At 33.0% G+C, this 26607-nt stretch overlaps 2 protein-coding genes, 1 long non-coding RNA gene and 1 pseudogene across 3 annotated transcripts; 2 read left to right on the top strand and 2 right to left on the bottom strand.

Annotated features, from left to right (window-relative positions):
* Positions 1-7353: 7353 nt before the first annotated feature.
* On the bottom strand, positions 7354-16402 carry LOC120114557. The gene is made up of 3 exons (XR_005515404.1): positions 16393-16402; positions 12780-12786; positions 7354-7497 (listed from the first exon to the last, which is right to left on the bottom strand). It is a non-coding gene; the product is annotated as an uncharacterized LOC120114557 (long non-coding RNA).
* LOC120114556 (gamma-interferon-responsive lysosomal thiol protein-like) lies at positions 13559-16047 on the top strand. Its single transcript, XM_039135417.1, has 5 exons — positions 13559-13890; positions 13983-14048; positions 14230-14370; positions 15453-15545; positions 15661-16047. The coding sequence occupies exons 1-5, from the start codon at positions 13618-13620 to the stop codon at positions 15844-15846; spliced, it is 759 nt and encodes a 252-aa protein (XP_038991348.1). The 5' UTR covers positions 13559-13617; the 3' UTR covers positions 15847-16047.
* Positions 16403-18476: 2074 nt separating the features above from the next.
* LOC120114563 (protein LIGHT-DEPENDENT SHORT HYPOCOTYLS 5-like) lies at positions 18477-19532 on the bottom strand. Its single transcript, XM_039135421.1, has one exon. It carries the CDS (start codon positions 19189-19191, stop codon positions 18538-18540), a length of 654 nt encoding a protein of 217 aa, XP_038991352.1. The 5' UTR covers positions 19192-19532; the 3' UTR covers positions 18477-18537.
* An 878-nt stretch (positions 19533-20410) lies between these two features.
* On the top strand, positions 20411-21085 carry LOC120114539 (annotated as a pseudogene).
* Positions 21086-26607: the final 5522 nt, after the last annotated feature.

Raw genomic sequence — 26607 nt, 5'->3', positions numbered from 1 at the left:
TGATACATTAGAAGAATGTTGTAGCAGTCTAGATGGCATTTCTGGGCACAAAAATGACAAAAGAGCTTAAGATATTTTTATGAAGGGGCCAATTATCCAACCCATACGTGATTCATTTTATCAGCTGTCCGTGTGAGCCCCACTACCATCCTTGCGTACCCCTTCACATGAAGGAATTATACCTAGGGTACAAAAGAAATTTTGGCACAAAACTCTAGGACATTTCCTTAGTATAAATAGATAAGGATGCACTAAAATTAAAAGAGTCTTTTTAGAAAAAGGGTGAGATAAGCAAGAGAGGAATGCGGCTACAAAGTTTCCATTTTTCTTCCCTTTTCTTCCTCCTTCATAGTGTCCTCCATAGCCAAGCTTCAAGGGGTAGCAAGCTAGTCCTTTAAGAGAAGCTAGCTTGCTAAGGCGGTTCAGGTTGGTCCAAGGAAGTTCACTGCAGCTCACGTGCTTGGGAGTTTCCTCTTACCTTTGTTCTTTCATTTTGTTTTATTTGTGGGTTTGTAATAGAACAAATTGTTATTTTGGATGATTTGTACACCATGAACTAACCTTATTTGGTGTGAGTTTACTTTGGATTATTAAGTATTTGTTGAAATGAATGGTTGATATTTTCATGGTATATTTGTTTTGTTCATTGTATTATATTGTTTAGGATTATAAGAGCTTGTGAGAGTAGTCATTTCCTAAGTTTGATGTCTAATATTCAAAAGAGTCAGGTGAGATCAACGTGAGCAATAGGGTCTAGCTGGGTAGCAAAGCCCTAATCCACCTTAGAGATAAGGAGATGATTTCAACGACTAAAAGGAGCAGTACTTAGTCGATAGGATTTTGCTGCAGTTCACCTGAGAGGCATTATCGTAGCATATTCATTATCAAGTTCCTTATTAGAGATAGCCTAGGAACACTTTTAACAAACTCTGTCGAGCAGTATATGCATTAAAGGCTTGAACCATTCTAGAAGACAAGGCTTAGGATTCCTTAGTAACCCTGCCAATTATCCCCATTGTAGCTTGTTTGTGTAAAGTTATCAGGTTATCTTATTTATTCCCAGATTCTCAATTTAATTTGCCTTAGCATTCTTGACTTGTTACTTCACTGTTTGCCACAATATTTTACACTCTATACTTGCCAAATTATCATAGCATTCTATCTTCACACTTTTCATTTTGTCATAGCATTCTCATCAATTGCTCATACCACCATATATCTATACATTAGGATATATGGTATTAGTGCTTTAACTTAATTTGGAAATCCCATCAATCCCTGTGGAGACAATACTCACTCACTACTATATTGCTTGTTCGATTGTATATACTTGCACATTCTTGTGTGCCATATTTTAGTACACTCACACATGCAATAGTAGCCATCATGAACCTACATCTAACACAAATATTAAAGATTAGTATAAAATCTCCCGACCAAAACTAATAAAAAGAGGAGCCACCATCTTTACCTTTCTTCTTCTCTCCCCTTATTGGTACTGACCAATGGTCGTATAATCATCGATTGTTGCTCTTCGTTCAAACCAGAAGGAGTGAATAGCCAAATCTTACTTAACATATTGTTTTTATCAATAATTGATGAAATGAGAGCGAAACACATTCTAATAGAAAATAATAAGTCGAAATACACCCCTAATCCCCTAAAGACAAATTATTCACTTCTAAAACATCACTAAGCGATAAGTCTGAAATACCCTAGGAACTCAAGAGGACGAAAGAAAACTCAAGAACGTCCTCGAGAAACATCCAAAACTAGGCAAGCGGTCCCACGTGCGATTGTCCATAAGTTATTTTCTCCTATAAAAGTGACGACATTACATTTCACGACCTTATCAAAATCGCCATCAAGTAAGTCCTATAACCCTTGATGTATATAATCCATTGATGCATTTTCATCATTGGGCCTGAAACCCTTGGAAAAATCATGTGGTGATCGCTTGTTTGACTAAAGCCTCATGGAAAAATGAAAATAAACAAGCAATGTAGCCACTTCTAATTCTTCCCCTATTAATATCTATGCAATTTATCTACGCCTCCAAAAGGCCATGCCTCTCTATAATTCTTAACCCAGAGAACACTCCACACCATGTCCTCCTTATATAATTAAATGAGAGGTCAAAATTGCTCTCCATTCCATCATAATAAACACAACGTGCCACGCATTTAAGCATTCAAGTCGTTCAAAAAATAATAATTGTAATGTTTTCCCCAAAACAACCTAATAAATGTCAGTAATGATCCAACAATCAAACCGCGAGTCAAGCCACTTATTGACATTAGGGGTGTTCAAACGATTAATTCGGCTACCAGAGGACCCAAGAGCATTTCTAAACCTTCATGACCTAGAGAACTCTAGAAGACATAAAGAGAATGTCTTCGGAAGATGAACCTTAAATATATAACATCTCTCGAGAAGTTACAAACTATTGATATGATCTTTGATAGACTAACATGATCTACCAGGGTCAAATATATCGTCACCTGATCTACCAGAGTCAAATATATCGTCACCTGATCATATCCATCTAGCTTTCAAACCTACAAGTAGTCATCATAACACTACACCTAACACTAGTTCCAACGGCCGCTATAAAATCTCTCGACCAAGACTGAGAGAAAACGGGAGAACCTATATGAAACCACCTCCCTTTCACCCTCCTTTTATTTTATCTCTTTATGGAGAAAAATACATTGACACTAGCCAACGACTAATCTTTCATCAGCTATTATTGTTAATTCTCAAATTTCAACTTATTTCTAAGTGCATTTTAATTCTCTTTTAAATAGAATTAAATTGTGCTTTGGAAATTATGTTTTTTTCCTCATTATTTAGCCTATAAATAATGAAGGATTTCATTCATTTGAGATATCCCTAATCAATTGTTTTCTTTAAAATCACTCTATTTAATCTTTTTTTGAGTGTTGTTTTGATTGGAGAGAAGAGCAGTCTCATTTGAGTCCACTCCATCTTTTGGATTTACGAAATCTGGAGAGTTGTGCTAACCTCGGGGGTCATTCATCCATTATAGCGATTACACATATCAGGGCAAATTCGCTTCGAAGACAGTGACTAATACCACAACATGATTAATCGGTTCTTTGTATACATATTTCATTTTATATTTTTCAATCAGTGTTAATTCCTCGTTTTATAGCAGTTTATTTTGCAATAATTTAGAAGTGAATTCAAGTGTTGTTGTTTGAACTTGGACTAGCTCAATAACGAAGCCTTCTAACCCAGTTAAAAAGATATATTATCATCCTTCAATTATGTATTATACACATGCATCTAATGCTTTACTATTTGTTAAAGTTACATCGAAGGTCAAATTGCGATGATAAAGGCAGGAGTATAATACCATTTAAGATTTATTTTACCAAGTGAAGTTGGGATATTAAGTGGATTTTAAATATTAGTAAAATGGAATGGTGATCAGTTTTAGAATCATGGTTGTATGTTATAACATGTTTCTATATGCTTGTTAAAGTCAATTTAATTTTTTTCTTTTAATGCTCGTTTGTTTATGAACTTTAAATCTGTAACATGCATTTAAAAAGAACGAACAAACATAAGTTTCAATATGCTATAATCTATTTAGGCATAAGTTATTAATAAAAAACGTTTAAACATGTATTAAGATTATGCATTTTTTTTGCATGAACTAACTTACCTCAATGATTAAAGAAATCGTTGTTTTTCTTAGAGGTCATGGGTTCGAACACCAGCGGCTACAGTAGGATGATTGAGCGTTCAATGTTAAATGATTGAGAATATATATAGAACAAATACTATCTTGTAATCACTTTATAACTTAAGAAAAAAAAAAGATTATGCATTTTTTTTGCATGAACTAACTTACCTCAATGATTAAAGAAATCGTTGTTTTTCTTAGAGGTTATGGGTTCGAACACCAGCGGCTACAGTAGGGTGATTGAGCGTTCAATGTTAAATGATTGAGAATATATATAGAACAAATACTATCTTGTAATCACTTTATAACTTAAGAAAAAAAAGATTATGCATTTTTTAAGGACATAATGAAACATTTATTAATTATTGGGTGAAATGACAGTTTTAATGAAAAGTTTAACGATTTAATGCCAAACGTGTTAAAGGTTTTAACAAAACGTTTATTTGATATGTTTTTTTTATTGAAAGTAGTTAGTTTTATTAAAAATAGAAAATATTTAAAATTATAATGAAGATTTACAAGTATAATCGTAAACATAAAATATAATTATGACATTTTCGTATTATCATAGAGATAAAAACCAACCACCTAGATCACATAAAGATCAAAGAAAAAAAAAGGTTAAAAAACCTAACAAAAAAACTCGAACAAAATAAAGACACGAATAAATCTGACTACATCGGCAAACAAACCACAAAAGAGGATGAAACTATTGAAAGACCACCAACAAATCGCAAATCAAAGTCAAGCGACTTGAGAAAACTATCGACGAACGCAAAATGCATATCCAAATCAATTCGAGGGTCTAAAACAGGAAAAATCAACATGATAACAAATAAGCGTCATCTTGATCAATCATGGCGATGTCAAATCCAACCCTGAGAGAAAAGATAAACGAAAATAATGACAAAAAACCGTAAACTACCAAAAGGCAGAGAAAAACATGTCTCAAAAGCATAGATAAAAGTGTCATAAAGACAGAGAACATGTCACAAAGACAGAGAACATGTCACAAAGATATAATTATTCTTATTAAAAACCTAAAAAACATAAAGAAATAAGATAACTGGCGAGCGGCAACCAGCATCAAAACTGATGACGCCGCCGCTCAAACAAAATTAAAGAAAAAAAGTTAAATTAATCAATAAAATTAACATAAATTGTAAAGAAAAAGGAAGAGAGAGAAAAAGAAAGAAAGCGGCTAGGGTTTTTTCCTAATAGAATATTTTGTTTTTGAGTGATTTTATTTGATATGTTTTAAATAGCCATGATATTATAACAATGTATGAAAAACTATTAAGTAAGTTTTAAATGGTCTTTAAAATCTGTTGTTATAGTCTATGTAATTAATTTCACGGGAATTTATAACTCTTTATAGTTTAGTCCATGTGAGTGTGGTTGGAATTCTTAAATGCATTTTTTAGGTTGTTCGTTGTAACTAATAGAATACCAAATTCGATCATAGCGAATAAAAATATGTGATGGTCTCTTTAAGATTAATATGTTGCACTACAAGAAAATATACTTTTAATGACACACGAACGATGACACACGTTAATTTATGACTTGCAAAAAAAGTGTGTCATAAAAAAATGACATGTTTTTTAAAATCTGAATGATTTATGACTTACAATAATGTGTGTCATAATTAATAGTCATAATCCAAAAAATTTGCAAAAACACGGAGTACAGTTTTGATTGTGTGTCATCTGTAAAAGTTATATTTTAATTTTCCCCATTATTTTCATCTTTCCCGCTTCTTCTCACTCGATAGTTCACGCTGCATGCTTTTCCATTTTTCTCTTTTTCCCTTTTTCTCTTTGCAACCTCCCACTGGTTTGGCCTTCACCACAACGCAGAGACTAGGGGTCAAAATTCAAGGGTTTCCACAGGTATTCCTCGTTCTCTATTCCACCATTCAATTGTAAACCACTTTATTTCGTCCCAAATCACTCGCTTGCTAACGGGGAAAAAGGAAAAAGAAAGAAAAATTGCCAAGCTTGGTTTCCCTGTTTCCATGGAGATCTAGGGTTTCCATAGAGATCTAGGGTATCCAATTGTTTCCCAGCTAAAAATTGAATTACCTTGTTCACATTTTCAATTACTTACTATACGTAAGTTTCTGAGCTCATATATGTTGGTTGTATTCTTTTAAAGCTCATTATATTTGATCTGCGCGGAGACTTTGTTTAAGTTGCGTTTGGTTATGCGAAGAAAAGAAGATGGAGTCTGTTGTTGTTGGAGACGTAGCGTGTTTGGATCTGGAGCTATTGCAGCTTCTGGAGATGTCTCCTTTTGTTCTCAAATCCAATCCCGAATTCACGCAAAAGCTTTTTGAGCAGTGGCTTTCGCTTCACGATGCTTACAAGCTGGTACTTTTGCTTATCTAGTTTCGAGCAATGGATTTAATCAATCCATATTTTTATACTTTTCATCCATATATATTTTTATACTTATTGACTCACGAGCTCATTTCGTGAAAAATATCGCAAGGTTCCTTCACTAGGATTCCTGACTTTCCCTAATTTTTTATTTGTTTCTGGAATCATTGCTGCAGAAGGTAATTTCGTACTCTAACCATCGTTTCTGTGTTCAAATTCTATTTAATTTTAATTTCCAGAGCCGTCTGATTTATTTTCCATGAAAATGATGGGAAAATTAGTATTTATGATTTCTTTAATTTAATTTGTTCAGTTCCAGTCATTTATCTCACCGTATTTGTTGTCTTAGCATCTAAGAAGAGGTTTTAGCACATATCTATGATTTGTATATTTTTATTGTGATTTGGTTACTGTTTGGTTTCATTTTTTCTTGATGTAGATCCAGCAGCTGTAATTTTGATTTTAGCTCTCCTTCTTTTCGAAGACCTCGAAAACATTGTGCACTAGGTTGCGGTTGATAATTTTCTTTTTATTGTGTGATGGATCAAAATATAAATAACGAGAGATGTAATTCATTTAAAGAAAGTCTCTTATTTTGGAGAGTGTTTATGGAATGACCTCAATTCTATATTTCAAATAGCTGGGAAGATCCCCTTGTCTTGTCAGTTATCTTGTGTTTGCTCTCTATTAGTTTACTAAATAGCTTTCAAATATTTGTTGACGATGTTGCCTTGCTCATTCTCTTTTGTTCATGTTAGGAGTGCATTACTACTTGATAGTTAACACTTTAGTTTTGACTTGTTCTTTCATAAGTTTGTTTGTGCTTGTACACATGTATGTGTTTTGTGTGTGAAATACTGATGTGATATTGTCATCTCTTCTGCTCAGGCAACATGAGACCCATTTTTTGTGGAAAATTTGTGTATGATGCACGCCAGTCTGATTTGGAACATCTTTTCAGAAAAGTTGGGAGAGTTGAAAGAGTAGATATGAAGTCCGGTGAGTATTGTTTCTCATTATTGGCAATTGGTTCCATGTGAGAATCGTGAGCATCATTTCCTGCTCCTTTTTCTAAACTATTTTTCTCATGCTATTGGTTTTATTTAGCTGGATGCGTTGGTTATAAAGGTGTCATAACTCGAAAGTATTTTGACCTTAAAAGGTTGTTTTCTAATTAATTATATCACAGTTTCACATGGTTTTTAGTTTCAATGTGTAAACGAAACCAAGCTATTTTTTTTGTGTTGAACTTGAATTTTGCAAGTATAATCTTGGTACTCTATTAAAAAACTAGCTTAATTTGAATGCTTAACAGAAGGATAACGCGCATTAATTGTAAATGCTTATAAAAATTAGAATATAGAGCAATACGTATGCACATTTCGCGGTGAGATAAAGTTCCTGCTGTAATGAAATAAAAGTATCCTACTTCCAGAGCATTAAGGTGTTGGTCCCTATCATGATGGTTGCACAACAGTATGACCTCATAGTACACGACTCAACATCATCAATCATCCTTCTTTGAGTTTTACTGGGGGTCCAGGATGTTTAAGAAAAACTATTTAAAAAAAATAAGCCCCTATACTCAACATTTTCTTTGGCGTAGGATTTTCTTGGGATCTAATGGAGGAGCTCCTCAGAGTTATGTTTCATGCATGTAACGAGCTTTCTCTTCTTTCTTTCAAGAAGAGTCACTCTAATCCGCAATGTCATGGATCATCCTTCATCCATCATTTTCCTCAGGGCATTTTTTCATTTCATTCCTCATGACTTTTTCCCAACCCTCAAATTCAGACATATTTCAAGGTAGAAACATTAATGACCTCATGGCAGAGGCTGCAGAAAATATGGAGAAGGCACACTAATTCCTTGACCTACCTGATATCAATTTTTGGATTCTTGATCCTTGACATCACTTAGATAATCACACAAGGTTTGTTACTACTTTTACTGGTCTTAGTTTATAGATTATTGGGAGCTGACCAAAATGTAGTCCTAGGGAATCATTTTAGGTGGTTTATTTCTTGATGGAGAGTAAACGCCAACTAAGATCTCAAATACCTCACTCAAGTATTTATGCATTTTGGAGAGCTTAAACAACATCACTATTTGTCTATAGTCTAATAGTATATTCCAACTCAGAACATTTTACATACTGTTGAAACATCCATTTTAAAACATATTTGGCTGTGCTCAGAAATTTTCTACTTGGCACTTTAACTTTGTTTTTTTCTCTTAAAATGCTTTCTGGGCTAAGATACAATTATATTTTCTCTTGACAGCGATCAGGTTGTCTTGGCAGTACATTAGTTGTTATGAAGAAATCATCAAAATTCCTTCTGGTATGTGTTGGTGTTATTCGTTTGAAGTTACAAGTTTCTATCATGAGATTGTGTTTGTCACCATTTCTTTTAGTTTCATATGATATTCATATTTTGTCTTCAATTTTAACTGGTAATAGCTAATGACAATGGCATGTGCATGGTATTTTCATGCACAGTTGTCTATGCTTGAGCTACATGTTAATGTGTATAAAGTGTGAGATGTAATTATTGCAATAGATAGCTAATGAGATAAGAAAGAATATTAAGTTGACTAGTTTGACATTCTGATCAATGTTCCTCAATTTTATCCTATGTAATATTAGCTTATGCTTTTAAAACTGGAATAGGATTGTTCACTTGAAAATCTAGTATTCTTAGTCATAGTAAGAACTTTGGTTTGCTTATCACGTGTTAAGTGAGTTTGTCTGGAGTATGGAGGGATGACCATAAAATTTTCATGAATATGGTCATATAAATTTATGAAATTTATCTGGGTGATGAATAAAGAAGCTTCCTGTCGAAGCAGTAGTTTATTCCTTTTCTTATCTACTTTTGTTTAACTGGCTCAAATTCTATTTTTTAACATTTTCGTCTTCCTTTATTTTTACCTAAACCAAAATTATGAAACAAATGTTATTATGAGTTTGCTACAGTTAATTTTGTTCTTTATAGTGACAATTAGTGCTGGTCTTTTGAAGATAGGCCATGAAGTCTAGATTTTCTTTTGCTTTATTTGCCATCAATGAATATCAATGTATAAAGAATCAAGTTTAATTTAGTTGTTCTTAGTTATGAAGAATAGAACCATGTTTGATTTGCAGGTCATCGGTTAGTCAATGTGTTTTTAGTAAACTAGTTTGCTCATTTCTTTTTGTAGGACATTCTAGAAGTGAAAATTTATGCTTCATGTAGCAGTTTTATTTGGATTTATTTTTAAAACCACATTAGTACTGAGAAATTGGATGGATGTGGGACCTGAGATCAATTCTTATATTTGTATATGAAAAATTTGCAATTCTTTTGAATGATTTGAGAATCTGCTGCTTATTTTTATAAAAACATTTACTAGATTTGTGTGTCTTATTTCTAGGTGATTATTCTTGCATATACATGGTGTATTTGTATCAGATTAATGCTTCTTGGGATATATGGTTCTTAATCCCTTTGTTCTTATCGTTTCAACCATGGCTGATTATTTTCCATTTTTTATTGCATATATATGATTCTCCACTAGAATATCTAAACACTGTCTCTCTTGCCCCAAAAAAGGATTATCAAACAAACATGTATCCTTAATCGTATCCCTACAACTAGGGGAAGTTAATGTCTGCAAGCATTAAGAAAGCAACTTGGAACCTTCAGGTTTTTCTTTTCTAAATAACTTCACGTTGTATTGCAGATTGATTCATGGAGTTCTTCAGCTATCTGCGAACTCAAACTTGATGGTTGATGAAACACAACTAGAATCAGGAAGCCTCAACTCCATTGGAATTGAGAATACAAAGTTGCTGAAAAATCTGATAGAGTTTCAAAAAGTAAGCTATCACTTGGTTTGTTGAAACATGAGTGCATGTTTGTGCATAAATATACTCGACCAAGGAAGGTGTTTTCAGAAGTTTAATGTGCATATTAGAAATGTGTTTGTTCTATATATTGCAACTAGTTTTAACTGTTACAATTATTTTCAATTATTTCTTGTGTACACGCCCAGATGGCGATGGCATATTAGTATAACTTTATTATGTCGTGATATTTTGTATCGACATATGATTACAATACTTTTGATAACTCTATATGAATATATTGTATGCAAATGGATTGCTTATATATAATATGATATATATATATTTAGTATTATGAGGCATTAAATGTGATTTAGTTTGATTATTTATCAATCTACAATATATATATATATAATTTACGAAATACAATCACGACACACGAATGTGTATCATCTTTTTTATGACGTGTGCTTCAATGACACGCAATGTAAGTCATACATGCGTGTCATATATTTATGACACACAAATGTGTGTCATCTTAATTTATGACGAGGGCTTCAATGACGCTCAGTGAAAGTCATAAATGCGCGTCATAAATATGTGTCATAAATGCGCGTCATAAATTTATGATGCACACTTGCGCTTCATATTAAATTCATGTCGGTGGCTTCAACGACAGATAAATGTGTGTCATCCACACCCATAGATGACGCGCAATGCGCGTCATTAAAGGGGTTTTTTTTACTAGTGTTGAATATTATGAATGAAAAAGTGATAAATATTAGTGCTACTGAAAGATGGTTTGTAGTCATTGAATACACTCTTAAATAGAGGAAATGAAAGAATTTGTCTACCTTAAAAAGTGTTGAAATCTCTTTGTAAAATACTTGAGATAATTTTCCTGTTGTTAGGAAAACTTGAAAACTCCTAATAATTTTTTCATAATATTCATAATTTCCTAAACAGTTCTTATGAATAATTATGAAAACTATAATTTCTTTTAAATGAGAAAAAGTCATGAATAACTATTGATGAGACATAAAAAATTTCATAATCGTTTGAGATTATGAATATTAATCTTAATGACTAGTAACTTCTCAAAATTTTGAGAATATAATCATGTGTAAACAAGATTTAAGTTCGTTAAAACATAATTTTATGGTTAAAACTTATAACAAACTTTAGTATGATTGAGTATATATGAAAGAGAATTTGTTTACAAATTGTTCAAGACACTTATGGATTTATTTCTATCCTAAAAATGTTAGAAATATGGGGTGTCTTAAATTATGATTAAAATTGGAGAGGAACCTAATTGATCCACTTACCAAATGTTCAATTCAAAAATGTTTCTTGATTCGTCGATGGAGATTAGTCTAAAATCAATTGGTTGAGGAATTCATGATGGATACCCAACCCAACTTAGTTATATAAGTTCAATCTGGTCAAATGAAGTCATTGAAAGACTCATAGTGTATATTTCTACCTACTTATCCCTATAACGAATAATATACATGCACATGATGAGCATAACTACTCTTAACAAATTCATAGCCCATACTTTGGGTGGTCTTAATTAGAAATACTTGATGAATTTATCGATTTCTGTTGAATATCTACTCTTAATAAGTTCATAACCCAGTGTTGAATGAGTAGTAGTCATATCACGAATGACTAGATGAACTTCTCGTTAAAGAGAATGAGTTTTGTTAAACTCTTATGAATTCAATCCCCAGAGTTTGGGTGATCCTATTGAGAATGACTTATTGAATTTACCGAATAAAGAGGTTGTATATTTATTTTTAATGATTTATTATCTAGAGTTTAGGTGATTCATTTAATATGAACTTGAAGAAATTCACCTTTTTTATTGTAAAATTGAGATGTTGTAAAAATCTCTTAATTATTTCATAGTCTAGATTCAAGTGGTTTATGTTGAGATAAACCTGATGAAACAACCTACTTAAGTGAGAAGGATTAGTCACTTATATGAAAAACGTTGGGCCATTTTTCTAGTACACTTACTAATACACACAAACACACTTTGTAGACACATCGAAGACTTCGGTGGATGAAGATGTTAGTTGTGTGTTATGAGTTCACCTTAATCTTAGAAAGTTCAATAACCGTTCACTTATCTAAGAGAAGAATTACTCATCATCACTATGTACTAATTACATATACGTTCTCTAGTGCTTAAGCAATTAATCTCACTATTGTTCTTCTCGTATTTTAACTTCAAAGTTCTCACTTTTTACGAAATAATTATTTCACATTAGTGAGGAATATTGTTAATGCTCAAATTGTAACTTATTTCTAAATGTCTTTTAATTCTCTTTTAAGTAGAATTAGATTGTGCTTTAGAAATAACGATTTTACCCTTACTATTTAACTTATAAATAGTGAGTATTTTCATTCATTTGAGATATCCTTAAGCAATTGGTTTTTTTTAAAAACACTCTCTTTGATATTTTTTTAGTGTTGATTTGAGTGGAGAGAAGAACAATACCCACTAGAGTCCACTCCATCTTTCGGGTGTATGAAATTTAGAAAGCCGTGCTAATCTCGGGGGCCATTCGTTAATTGTTGAGATTAAACACATCGAGACGTATTCGCTTCTAAGGTAGTGATTAATGCCATAACACAATTAATCGATTCTTTGCTTATATATTTCATTTTATATTTTTCCATCCAGTAATAATACCTTTTTTTTCTATAGTTTATTTTCCAACCGTTGTGACTATGCAATTAAACCAGCATGAGGAAATCACCCTACAACCGTCACAATCCAATTGTTTCCATCAATTGTTTATATTCATCCTCATATATTTATGCTCTACTTTAAAATGGTTGATATCACCAGCAATCTTATGAACCAAACAATATTTTATTTCATGAATGTTCTCTTTTAACAAAATCATAAAAAATAAAAAAATGATTTTTTTGTATTTTTACAAAATTGTAAAATAGTCATTATATTATGCTCAATTAATCATTTAGTCACTAAACTTTCAAAAGTTTCAAAATGAACATTAAATTTATCAAATTGTTATAAAATAATAATTAAATTTTATAAAATTGTTACAAAATGTCATTAAAATTTTATCAAACTATTTTAAAACGACTCTTAAATTTATCAAACTTGTACACTTATTATAACATCGCAATGATCATTTTGTAAGAGTTTGATAAATTTAATAACCATTTTGTAACCTTTGAAAGTTTAGTGCCCAGAACAATCATTTAAGCATAATTCAATGATCTCTAATGTACTTTACTTAAAAAATTCAATGAACTATATCAAAAATGATATTTTTGGTCAATAAACTTTCTAATATTATAAAATAGTCATAAACATATTAAACTATTTAAAATAATTTTTAAACTTATTTAAATTTATTTCTATTTTATAATATGAAGGGATGAATTTATAACATTTAATAATTTATTGACAAAAGAAATATTTTAACACAGTTCATAGACACTCTAATGTACTTTGCCTTGAAAAAGGGTAGGTGCAGATACGAGAGCAGCTGTTCTGATTTGTGGCTTGAGCATACAACACTTGTATAGTAGTTGGTAGTTGCGGTATTTTTATTCTCTTGCCTCTCCTTCTAGTAGTTCGGGTATCCGATATTTTCGTCCCTTTTTAATAGAAAAAAAAGCCCAAAAATTTAGGGCATTCTCCCCCTTCTTCAATGGCGGTTTATCGACTTGGGGTTGCCGTTTCAGTCTTGTATTGCCTCCTTTTGCGGGTCTCATTTTGTTCAGCTTCTAGAATTGTTCTTCCTTCTGATTCAAATAAAGTCTCGTTGACTTTGTATTACGAATCCCTTTGCCCCTTCAGCGCCAATTTCATAGTCAACTACCTGCCGAAGCTCTTCGAAGATGATCTCATCTCCGTCGTCGATCTCCGCCTCGTTCCTTGGGGGAACGCTAAACTCAAAGGCAACGATACCTTTGAATGCCAGGTCTACTTATCATATATTCTACTGTGTTTCAATTTAAACCTGTTTTTCGATTCGGCTTTTATTTGACTTCTATTTATTTGTTTGGGTTGCAGCATGGTCCTGCTGAATGTTTGTTGAACACTGTGGAAGCTTGTGCACTTGATGCCTGGCCTAAACTGGTATTTTTTTCCTTCATATTTTTCATCATGTTTTTCTGTAGTTAATTTTGCCTCAAAAGTTTAATTAAAGCTGTTAACTTTTATGATAGAAGATGCCATAACTCACAATAACTGAAATCTATGTTCCAACCTTCGAAATATTCGACATGGTTTATGTTAACCTTTAGCTTTTGCCATGCAGAATGACCATTTCCCATTTATCTATTGCGTTGAGGCTTTGGTACTTGAGGGGAAGTACCTTGCATGGGAATCGTGCTTTGAGAAATTGAGATTGGAAGCAAAACCTGTTATTGATTGCTACAGCAATGGACTTGGGAAAAAAGTTAGTCACTACTCTCTGTGCTACAATTTAAGTATTTGACTATGTTTGTTCATCTGACGCAACTTGGATTATATTTCTTAGTCCTCTTGGTAGTATATTCTGCCAGGAATATGTTTTCTTTTTCACTTTTTGTTAACTAATGAATTGAATATCCTGGTATTTAAGTTGGTACTAATTTGAAGAACCTGAGACGTGAGCATTTAGTTGCCTTTAAAGAAGTTTAGCATATAACCATTACTTTGACTTGTAACCGTACGGATCTCTTATTTGAGATTTATGGTGCACAGAGAAAGTGCTTCATAATGATATCCATGCCCATTATAATAGACATTATAATCTCCAACTGATTTTAACTAAGGGAATGTAACGTGTTGTTGTGTTTAGCAGCCCTGAAAGAAGTTTAACATGTAACCACAGCTTTGACTTGTAATCTTATGATGAGATTTATGGTGCTCGAGGAAGGTTCTTTAAGTATCTGTGTTGTATCCTAGTTTGATTTGGAGTACCTGAAGAAACTTTAAGTAAAGAAAAGTGTTTCTACTTTAGTGATTCTGATAACTACTTTGCTGAATTGCTGATTTGTTGTGATTTCTGAAGTCACTATTGGAACAGAAATCAGAAAGCCATAAATGAAAATTCACCTGCTAGACTGAGTGAAAGTGGAATGATAAAGTAGAAAGGAAGGAACACTGCTCCACTTTGTAGTTATTTTAATTACTTATAAATTGCTTTAATGAATTAACTCTTGGATTATGGCTTTTATCACCGTGAATAGGGTGAGTTTATAACTTCACAAGCACCTGTTATTTGTTGTGTACAAAATAACCACTGATAGAACTTGACTTTCAGTTTTCTTAGATCTTAAACTATATTTTGAAGATTTACATGTCTGTCAGCTTCTATGATTCTGTTGTTTGATTTTCCTTTATTGTTATTTAATTACTAATATACTATCCATTAGTAGGTTGTTTATATTCCTCGGGGATGATAGCTTGCTCAATTTTCTTAGAAATATCATGTTAGAACAATCTTCTGCGTGCATAATTAAATGGCCTAATGAGGAATTGTTTATATTTATGCAGCTTGATCTACAATATGCAGCTGAAACTAATGCCCTCGAACCTCCACATAAATATGTACCTTGGGTCGTTGTGGATGGGCAGCCACTTTACGAGGTTTGTTTTCTTGACTGTCAAATTGATTGACGATCCCGATTACTTGGTATCAATGTTGGTATTGAAGGCTGACATACTCTATAAAAATGACGCTATATCGGAAATCATATTACAGGACTATGAAAACTATTTAAGCTATGTGTGCAAGGCTTATAAGGGTGCTGCTGTGCCCAAGGCTTGTAGTGGACAAAACTTGAATCAAATCCAAGATAAAGAAACTATCCATCCAGTTTGCTATAGGGAAATACCAGCATCAACATTATCATCAAGAATCATATCAAGTATTATGTCATGGATATAGAAGATGGCAACTTCTATGTAGGTGTTTCAATTTTAAGAATGCAAAAAGGCACTTGTTAACATATGTATATGTTATGTATGGAATGAAGTTCATGTAAGTTGTGCCCAACTGTTCAGCACTGTTTAAGCGTATCTATATTTCGATATATGTACACTGTTAAGAACTAGGACTTAAGTTTATGTAAGTTGTGCTTAACTGCTTGTCACTAGTGTTAGAATCGGAATGCGGGATTTGATATATTGGTTATGTATAATGAAAATTATGTCTGCTTTTAATATCTTTATTGAAATCCTGTTATTCCTCGTGCGTGAGGAAGAGGGCATTCCATGTATTTTCCTTTTAGGTTATTTTATGAAAGAAAATCTTGTACTAATTTTAGTTCCGAGAAGCAATTAAGTTATTTTTTCTTTCTTTTCCCCCTTTAAGCTAAGAAAAGAGGTATAGTAAGTCCAATATTTTCAGACAGGAAGTAGTGTGACTAAACTGTGGACCAACTTGTAATACATTTAGGGATGGACCGAGTTAACATCATATAAAGAGCCGTACGAGGGTTGTCTAATGTTATGTGGATCATACACCATACTGTTGTATAATGCTTTGTAGACCTAACACCATATTGTTATAATGTCTGATGCCAGGTGGACTTAATATTATATTGATAATTGGTTTGATGCTTAGTGTATCGAACCCTTGGATCCAATTACTTCTATGTTGTGTTGTATGATATTCATATTAGTAGTGATGTAAGATATGTTGTTATCATGAGACATATACCGAGATGATTCATGCTTGTTGTGTATCGCATGCTTATATTATGAATCACATGAATTATCGTATCGTAATTGCATGCCACTGAGCTTGTCAAGCTTAGCGTTCGGATATTTCCATTCGTATGTGACTTGGTTGGATAGTATTTGAGGAGCTTCGACAGAGAGGATTCATAGATTGAGCTGTTTTCAGAGTACAATAGTTAAGTTCTTATTTGGGTTAGTATTCATAAGACCTTATGTGTTATATTAATGGTTTGTAACTCGATTACTTTGATATACCTTGATTTAAACTCTATAAAGTTTTGTATTTTTTTTATAATTTAACTAATACTTATTTTATTTATTTTGACGAGAAGATTATATTTTACAAGATTTTGATAAGAAGTTTTGAAATAAATGATTAATCACTTTATAATTTCAAGTGATATTCGAATCCTTTAAATTTATTCAAATCAAATTTTGAGTATTGTTACACTATGATTCAATCTTTAGATGCAAATAAACTTGGTGTTGAAGCTGCCACTAGAGAGACTGCACGGTCCACCCACCCTCTCTATTCACAATTTTATAAAATTTAATGAAGTACCATTGAGCATTGGCCCCCCCAATTACGAAACCCCCCTTGGGTAGCGACAAAACAAAACTAGCAAGCAATGAAAGGATTTTTTTTTGTCCCATTCACACAATGAATGTTGTTGACACTGCACTTCCTCTCTCTCAGAAATATCATGCCCCACTCACTGTATTAATACAAAAGAGGATGAATTACACACGAGTGTTTTGATTGCACTTCTCTTCTTTGGTTGTCTATGTGGAAACAGCTAAATCTCAATAGGAAAAAAAAGGATGGATAAGAACATACAAAAATTGAATTTATAACCAACGTAAGATATGATGCTGATATAGACATCGTGATATAAAAATTGAGAAATAATAATAATATGATATGTTTATATTAGAGTGTAAATTAAGTTGTAAAATATAGAATGTAAGAAATCATTAAGGTAGGCTATCGGTCCATTTCACAATGAGCTGGTGGGCATCAATCACAAAGATAATTTTAAACAGGTTATATCAAGTGCAAACAGGCACGTGTGCATGCAAATTTGCTTAGGGAAATTTTGTTGTAGTAAAAGATTAGGCTAACAAATGGTCCCAACATGAACCCTCTTACTGACTCTAGTTACTCCTCACTTTGAAGTTTTGTCTTGGTTTATAATGTTACTGACAAAAATGGTGGTAGAAGAAAATAAGAAAAATATGCTCAAATAAGTCTTAGAAAATGTTCAAGATTTAATGGTCGGAAAGGAAGAAGAATAAACTAAAGGAATTTGCAAGAATTCTCTCTTTTTAGTCAAAGAAAAATAGTTTTTTTTCCTTACAGGATTCCATAAAAAAATAGACATGATTAGAGCTTAATTATTAGGTCAAAACAAGGATAAATAAACATAAACCCATTTGCACCCATTTATGTTGTTTCTTCTTCCACCTTTTATTTGTTTATATATATAATAGTAAATAAGGACTAACGTAATATATTATGTTAGGTTAAGAAGAGTAAATTTATAAAAAAATTAAGAGACGAAAATAAATTATCAATAAAAAATTTAAAAATTTAAAATATATAATAATTTAAAATTTTTAGAGTAATATACTTTAAATACCCTTCGATCCACCTCTGATAATAAATTAGTAATAACTTCCTAGATTGCAAGAAATAAAGAAATCTCTAAAGAATATTAAAAAAAAGGTCTTATGAAACATAGAGAAGATAGAGAGATTTGTCTAAAGAGATTAAAACTAGATTTTTAACTAAATTTGGTTCATGGGATGTCGATCCAATTTTCAGAAAGAGCCGCCACATATTTATATACCCCGTAAGCAACATTATAAGCTAGTAATGGTAGTAGCAGTACCAACATTAATTAGCCGCAGTTTCACCACCACCACCACCAACGCCGCCGCTGCCCCCACCACAATCCACCGTTTGAGTGGCAGCCACCGACACATTGACACCCACGACCGTAGTTGTGGCCGAAGGCCTTTTCCGCTTCTTCTTGTCGTAAGGGATCCCTCTAGCTTTAGCCTGCCCTTCTCTGACCTCCCTCAAATAAATCCTCACAGCCCTTGCCCCAAAAGGGTTTGATTCCGGAAGTCCACTGTTCTCCTCATAAGCAGCTCTCAGCCGTCCGATCAGCGCGTCGAGGCTACCCCATGCTTGCTTGAGCGGGCAAGAGCAAGGGGCAGGCGGGTTTGGGTGTCCGAAATAAGGACAACCCGTTATGTGAACCTTAGTTTTGCCGAACTGGTCGAGGTATTTCAAGAACTCGATTATGTGTGCACCACTGCAACGAACCAGTGTCAAAGGGGGCTTATGGTTGTTCAAGTACTGCAAGAAAGTGTTCCAGTCACGACGCTTCTGTGACTCGTACCGGCTCGGTGGCGCTGGGGAAGAAGAAGTCGGCTCACTGCCTCCTTGTTGTGAAGCCGTGGGTAGCGTTGCTGTAGCTGAAAGTGGATCTTCGTTGATGATACTCCGGTCGGGTGCAGAACTCCATTCTGACGCAGAATCCATCAAGTTTAAAACAAAAACTGCTAGGGGTTTCCACTCCAAATGATCTTACTCGGTTTTTGGTGATGATTGGCGGTCACTAATTCTCTCACCTATTTCGTTGAACTTGGCATTTGCTTTCCTTTTTGTCTGAATTGCGAGTGAAACTTTTCCAGATAAATTCTAAGCCATAACTATCAATCACTCCCACTCAACGTAGTCTTTGTTAGTTGTTTATCTGTTTGATCGATTAGCTAGGGTTCACATGAATAACTGGTACTATATTTCCACAGGAAAGCCCTTCTCCTTTATAATTCGTGAGAGGGCGATATGAAAGATCAAAGAATGGAGGAGAAACTTGAAGAGAGAGAGAGAGAGAGAGAGAGAGGGGGGGGGGGAGAGGGAGAGAGAAATAAGATCTTAATGATGAGAAGACAAAATAATTCATACCACCAATACTAGTATTTTCTATTACAAAGTTTTGAAAAATGACTGCTATAGTCGTACTCGTAATAATAATTTGTGTAAAACTATTTATTTGGTTCCCAACGTATTACTTAATTTTTGGTTTGGCAACTGAATTATTAATATTTTTATAATCATATATAATGTTATGTTTTGATTCTGCTTTAGTCATCTGGTGTTAAAAGATTATATGAAGTTGACATGGTATTTCTGTTATTTTTCAATACCGATATGGAATTATAAATATAGGCACACATCAGTATCACTATTAATTTTTTAATAGTAAATGATCAAAACGTAATGTTAGATATGATTTTAAAAAAATAATAATTAAATGATTAAAATAAAAGTTAAGTAATAAATAAGTGACTAAATAAATAGTTTAATAATTTTGAAAGGTGTACTTATAAATATTAAGTTTTCATATAGAATCACATGGTGGCCCCAAATGGAACGGAAATCCTCTACTCCTCTAAATGTACCCCTTTGTGTCCATTAATAATATTTTGACATCTGTTTTTATTTTTATTTTTATTTTTATGGCAACACATAAATTTTTTAAAAAAAAATTGTTTTCTTATCTTATTTCATCTTCGACGGTATACTTTTACTGGAAGGCTTTGGAAAACATATATGCCTTTCCAACCTCACCTCACCCAGAAAATTAGTCGATGAAAATAAATAATTTATTTAAAATCCATCATTTCATTAGTTTATAATGAAGCATCTAATGGTGCTTTGCTTTTACCATTATTGTCCACTCCTAGTGTATCGTATCATGGCAAAGTCAACAGAGGCTGTAATGTCCAACAAGCTCGAAGGCATAATAGCCATAATCACCAGTGGAGCAAAGCAAGTGGCATCGGAGAAGCCATCCTCCTTTAGTTTGCTATCCACGTTGCCCATATGATCGTGATCGCTGACATCCAACATGAATTAGGCCAAAAAGTAGTCGAATCCATCGGTTCCCATAAGGCCATAAGTGCTCATACGTGCACTGCGATGTTACCGAAAAAGAGCAAGTGAAGAATTAAGTCCAATAGACGATCCAGAACCACGACTCTCTGCCATTAACGTGCGCGGCTTGGTTGTCTGCGTGAAATACGCCGCACGGGCCATAGTGGAACTGAACATCAGAGGAAGTATCATTTGTACGGCGAGCACGTGCGTCAGCTCCGGTGGTAACAGTCTCACCGATTACTACATGTCGAAGCACGCAGTGATCGGGTTGGTGAGAGCAACAAGCAAACAGCTCGAAGTGCAAGGGATTAGAGTGAACAGCGTGTCGCCAGCTGCTGTGGGAATCCTGTTGCTCCGTCGTTACCTCGGGATTGAGGCAGAGGCGGCGAAACAGGTCTTTGAGCCAATCACTATCTTGAAAAGGGTGGTGCTGAAATCGAAGTTTGTATTTGCATATTTTGCAAAGCCTTCCGGTCAATATTGTAGTAGATGAAATAAGATTGGAAAGATTTACATGTGTTGTCATAAAAATAAAAGGACACGTGTCCTGCTATTATTAGTGGGCTAGAAATGGGGATTTAAAGGAGCAGAGGATTTTTATTCCCCCAAATGATGTGCCATGTTTGCTAATTACCATTTACCACCCGGCGGCCCCTCCACCCTCCTATCTTTATATTCCATCATCAATCCTCGATCGCGTTGAATTTAACTCCTTTTTGTAATACAAACAACATAAAAGGATTATGCTATTTATATGGAAGAGATTTAATTTAAAAAAATGTTTGATATATATATATATATATATATATATATATTTTGAATTAATCAATTGTATATGATCTATTGATTAACTAATCCAGATCAGGTACTGTAGAGCCAAGGACGACCCTCATAACCTAATTTGCTGCATTCACAAATGTAAGGGTTTAAACCCCTGACTTTACTTAAAGGATCTAGTGTCTCATCCCACTAAACCAACTAATTGTTGGTAGATATTTAAATTTTTTTATTAAAGTGTGTTTATCATTTTCTCGTTACCATTTTATAGGTTGAGTTCATTATAAATGTTAAAAGGCATAAACGATCATTCAAAATATAATGTGTTGTGATTATAGTTTTTTGAAATTTTATTTTAAAATTTTTGAATTATTATTTAAAAAAACATAATTTCTCTAAAATTCTAGGAAAAAACCTTAAAATTTATAATCCTTAATTCTTTCTTACTATCGAGGTCACCGCCATTGCCAAACCACCACTCACCTATCGTCAAGTTCTCTGTAGACACCTATTTTTTTCGGGTTTTAATTATTATTATTATTATCATATTTATTATTATTACTTATTATTATTATAAATAAAATTTACTAACATAATGTATTTTGCAGGTCCAAATATACAAACCAAATTACAAAATTTTACAAGGCAGCCCAAAATACTCCCCAAGCCCGATATATGTGATCCAACAGGCCCAACAGAGACCCAAGCCCACGAGTGAGAGCCATCAGCTAGGGTTTCTCACCCATAGCTCCATACGCCGCCTATCTTCCACTGTTGGATCTGATCGAAATCCAATTATCCATAAGCATCGTCATTTAGGGCTTTAACCATAAACAAAGATCCAACCGCATCCACCAACGAATATGGATCGTCTGATCTGCTGCACGTGAGATGCACGCGCTCAACTCTTTAACTCCCCGCCGCGTGAACTGCCTTCGAAGGACTCCCACGCTGCCGCCATCAACAATTTGTACCGAAAAGTGACAAGATACACCTAAATCATTCAACCAAAAAATCTAACCCAAATCTAAAACCCATTAAATTTTTTAAAATAAATCCAAGAAAATCGGGATTTTACCCACCAAAATCAGAGATATGCTACCATCAAATCAATCACAAATCAACACGCAAAGGAGGAAGATAAAAAAGCATAAGGAAAAGGAAAAAGGGGTTCGGTCTTAAAAAAAGAGGTAACTTACCAAAAAACTGAGACTTTCGAAAGCAAAAAGTGAAAAAAAAGAGAAACTTAACATCGAAACCGTACTTTTCGTCATCGGAGAGAGGAGGAGCCTTTGAAAACCGAAGGTAACCTTTCGTTTCTTTTAGATCTAGGACGATAAAGATAGTTTTAAGGGGAGTGAGGCTCATTTTTGGGTTTAGGGTGTGGAGAGCATCATTTTGAGCGTTTTCTTTGGAGCCCCGACCGCCATGTGCGACGACGAAGAACTTCGGCGAACGGTGGTCGGTGGCCTCCCTCGATGTGTAATAGAAGAGAGAAGGCAGAGAATAAAAAAATTTCTCTCTATAGAGAGAGAAAGGAAATGAATAAATGGGGTTTGGGGGTCATTTAGGTCGTTTTTTTGGATATTTATACCATACCTTAAACGACGTCGTTTAGGGAGTTAGGGCTGCACCTGTTTCGCTTGTGGGTAAATTACTCAAGTGGGGGTTCTGGTTTTGGGGAGTTTGCATTTTAGTGTCGGATTAAAACTTTCCTAAGTTTATGATTTTGCCTCTTTTATTTATGTGTGTTCATTTTGGTCACTTTAAGCTATGTATTTATGTTTATTTTAATTTTCATCATGTAATATTGAATATTAACATTTTGGTCCTGAATATATGGGTTTATTACATTTTCAATTTTTGTAATATGTGATTTTTACATTATGTGATGTGCTATTTATTTAATTTGCTTTTGAGACATTAAATTTCCAGTTTTATTATTTAGTTCCATATTGGTTGTTATCTTATTTTTAGGAATATTTTAATTTGAATGTCTTACTTTAAATATGTCCATTTTGGTCCTGAATGATTAAAGTTGGTCTATTTACGATTGTAGTGCCTAGTTTGTAAAATATTTGCAATGGTTGCTTTGATTTCTTGTTGGTTTTATGATTTAATCCCTAAAGTCACCATCTCTATTATTTTGATCCATCATTTATATATTTGCTAATTTCTTGCTACTTGTAATATTTAAAAAAATATTTTACACGATGAATTTATAGAAATGCGCCTTAACTGACAATGAGTGTGTTTACAAGAATTGATTGAACAAAATAATACCTTTTATGTTGAAAACATTTTAATGTTTCGATATAACAAATAGAGTATAAATGCATTTTAAGATTTTATATTCGATTTGAAAATAATATTTGAGTAAATTATTCGAATATAAAATATATTACTCCAAGTTTTTCAAAGGTCAATTTTAATCCTTACTTAAGTGTAAAATTGTGTATGGGTCTTAAAATATTTTTGAAACAATTTTTACAAAGTATTTCAAACCTTAATCGAGCCATAAATGATTTTTACATAGGGATGTACCGATACACTCTTGAATGTATCGATACATACCAAACATCGAATGCATTTTGTGTATCGATACACTGTTTGATGTACCGATACACCCCTGGCTCAGGAAAACATCGAATGTAAATAGTGTACCGATACACCCCAAGTGTACCGATACACTAGGTCAACCAACAGTTGAAATATTTGAATTTTACACTGAGTGTACCGATACATATTGAGAGTGTACCGATACACCCACGCCCCCAACATATTTTTTAATGGTTTTCACACCATAACAACTCTATTGACTTTACCAATGATCCCCAACGTTAAGAATCAATTGAAGGTGTATTTAAACAAGCTCAAGAGCCATTGATCAAGAACAAGAAACAAGATTTGAGAGAGAATCAAACAGAAAGCATCAAACCACATTATTTGATCATTTCAAGCCTATTTTCATTCAATATTCATTTTGCTTTCAAGAACACCATTTATGCTTTATTGTATTCATTCTTGAGTGTTCTTTCTTTGTTATAGAATTGTGCAAACATCTACCTTGTGAGGTTTTTCTGTAAGTTTGCAAAATTTGTAATATTCTCTTTGAGAGAGTGTGTTATCAAGAATTTGGGGTATAATTCTTGAGGGAGTTGTAAGGTTACTCTTTGTCCTCAGAAGAAAGAACAAATTAGTGAATTTGTTGGAAAATCCTTAGTGTGGATAGCTAAGGTAGTGGACATAGACTTTGGTTGAGAAAGTTCAACCACTTTAAATCGCTGTGCAAATATTTTCTATTTTCTGCAAAAAGCTTCTACCAAAATTTTTATTGTCAATTCACCCCTTCTTGGCTATTTCGTCAATGGATTAACTCAACAATTGGTATCATAGCCTCACTCATTTGAAGGTTTAACCGCCTCTTGATTCGATTCGGGAAGAGTTAAATTGATAAAAATGACGTCCACTTCCGGTTCATTCTCCATGGAAGAATCCAGACCAAGTGACGTACCTCTTTACTTCAATGAAACAAATTATCGTCGTTGGAAGAGGTTCATGATGATATTTATCCAAGCACATGATATGGAAGCTTGGATGATAATAAAGAAAGGATATTCTTCTCCTACAAAGAAGGCAAAGAAGTGGAGTAATCAAGAAAGGAAGAAAGCTCAACAAAACACAAAATCTATACACATGTTATGTTGTGCAATTGATCCAGAAATCTATAAAGGAGTATCTTCTTGTTCAAACGCCAATGAGTTGTGGGATAAGCTTGAGGAAATCTATAGAGATGAGAAAAAAGAACAAATTCCGGTGATGTCTCTATTAGCTCTAGAAGAGCCCAAGGTATCTTCAAACTCAAATAAATTAAATTTACGATCTTTTAATGAATTACAAGATGCCTATGATGAATTATTTTCGGAGTTTGAGACCTTGAACTCCAAATATAAGAAATTTATATCCAAATTTATAGCTAAAAATGATATTCTTTTGAAAGCTAAAACAAACTTGGAAAATCAAAATGAAATATTGAAAAAGGAGTTAGAGCTTTCAAAAATGAAATATGAAAACTTTGAAGAAGAAATTTTCAAATTAAACAAACTTCTTATAGAAACTAAAATGGATTTTGAAAATCAAAATGAAATATTGAAGAAGGATTTAGAGCTTTCAAAAATGAAATTTGAAAGTATGGAAAAAGAAAATTTCGATTTGAAAGTTAAGCTTAAGAAAATGAGGTAATTTTAAATAATTCATCTAGTTCAATAATGACAATATGCTCACATTGTCATTATCACGGTCATAAGGAATATACTTGTCCTTTAAAGAAAGGAAAACGATTTAAAATTAGACAAGTATGGGTTCCAAAAGGAACAAGGGGCATTGAAACTAGCGTTCAAGGATCCAAAGCAATTTGGATACCAAAATCTACTTAAATGCCTCTTGTAGGTATGTGGGAGCAATGGTGATGAAAGTGAAGATATTCCAAATGCTCTAGCCACACTTAAAAAAAGGAATGGGTAACCTCTAAACTTAATGTTATTATTATTTTATTTGGTTGCTCATTTAGTTTATACATACGTGAGCACTTATTCTTAAATAATTATGTTTTATCTCATGTATGTTGAAAAATGCTTTATGATGAACAATCTAAATATTTCAGTAAATTTTCATAATTCTAGTTCATCATAATAAGTTTTGGTCAAAAGTGTTTTTAAATGTAAATGATATCTCTTTAACAATTGATATCAATTTTTCAAATACTTTGGATTTACAAATTTTTGACCTTAATTTTTTTTATGTTTATGTATAGAATTTAAAATTTTTATATCAATTTTTAATGCATAACATTTTCAAAACTTTATGCATATGCACTTAATCTCAATAATCGACATTGCATAATGTTTTATATGTGAATGGATTAAAAGCATAATCTTTTGAATAATGAATTTGACAAAAGATACAATGTCTAATTTTAAATGGTTGCAAAATTGATTGACATTGCATCTATTTTGATTATGCTTGTTGGTCATAGAATAGGAAACATTTACATGGTGCATCTAGATTCAATAAACATGACCAATTTACCATTTCATATTGATTATGAATATTGTTTATGAACTAATGACTAATCTTTCTCTTGATTGTGATCTTAGCACCTTAAGCTATATCTATATAAATATCTATTGGTTATTTTCTTTCAAAACCTTGCTTAAAACGTTTTATAGAGTTTTTTTT

Source organism: Hibiscus syriacus, unplaced genomic scaffold (assembly GCF_006381635.1).
Source record: "Hibiscus syriacus cultivar Baekdansim isolate YM2019G1 unplaced genomic scaffold, ASM638163v2 tig00110234_pilon, whole genome shotgun sequence".
In the NCBI taxonomy this organism is placed as follows: domain Eukaryota; kingdom Viridiplantae; phylum Streptophyta; class Magnoliopsida; order Malvales; family Malvaceae; genus Hibiscus; species Hibiscus syriacus.
The sequence above is the reverse complement of the archived record's forward strand: the minus strand, read 5'-3'. Positions and strand labels throughout refer to the sequence as shown.

Coding starts and splice junctions, on each gene's coding strand:
- LOC120114556 (XM_039135417.1), top strand. CDS start 13,618: ATGGCGGTTTATCGACTTGGGGTTGCCGTTTCAGTCTTGTATTGCCTC. Junction 13,891..13,982: donor ACGATACCTTTGAATGCCAG/GTCTACTTATCA, acceptor TTTGGGTTGCAG/CATGGTCCTGCTGAATGTTT. Junction 15,546..15,660: donor ATGGGCAGCCACTTTACGAG/GTTTGTTTTCTT, acceptor ATCATATTACAG/GACTATGAAAACTATTTAAG.
- LOC120114563 (XM_039135421.1), bottom strand. CDS start 19,191: ATGGATTCTGCGTCAGAATGGAGTTCTGCACCCGACCGGAGTATCATC.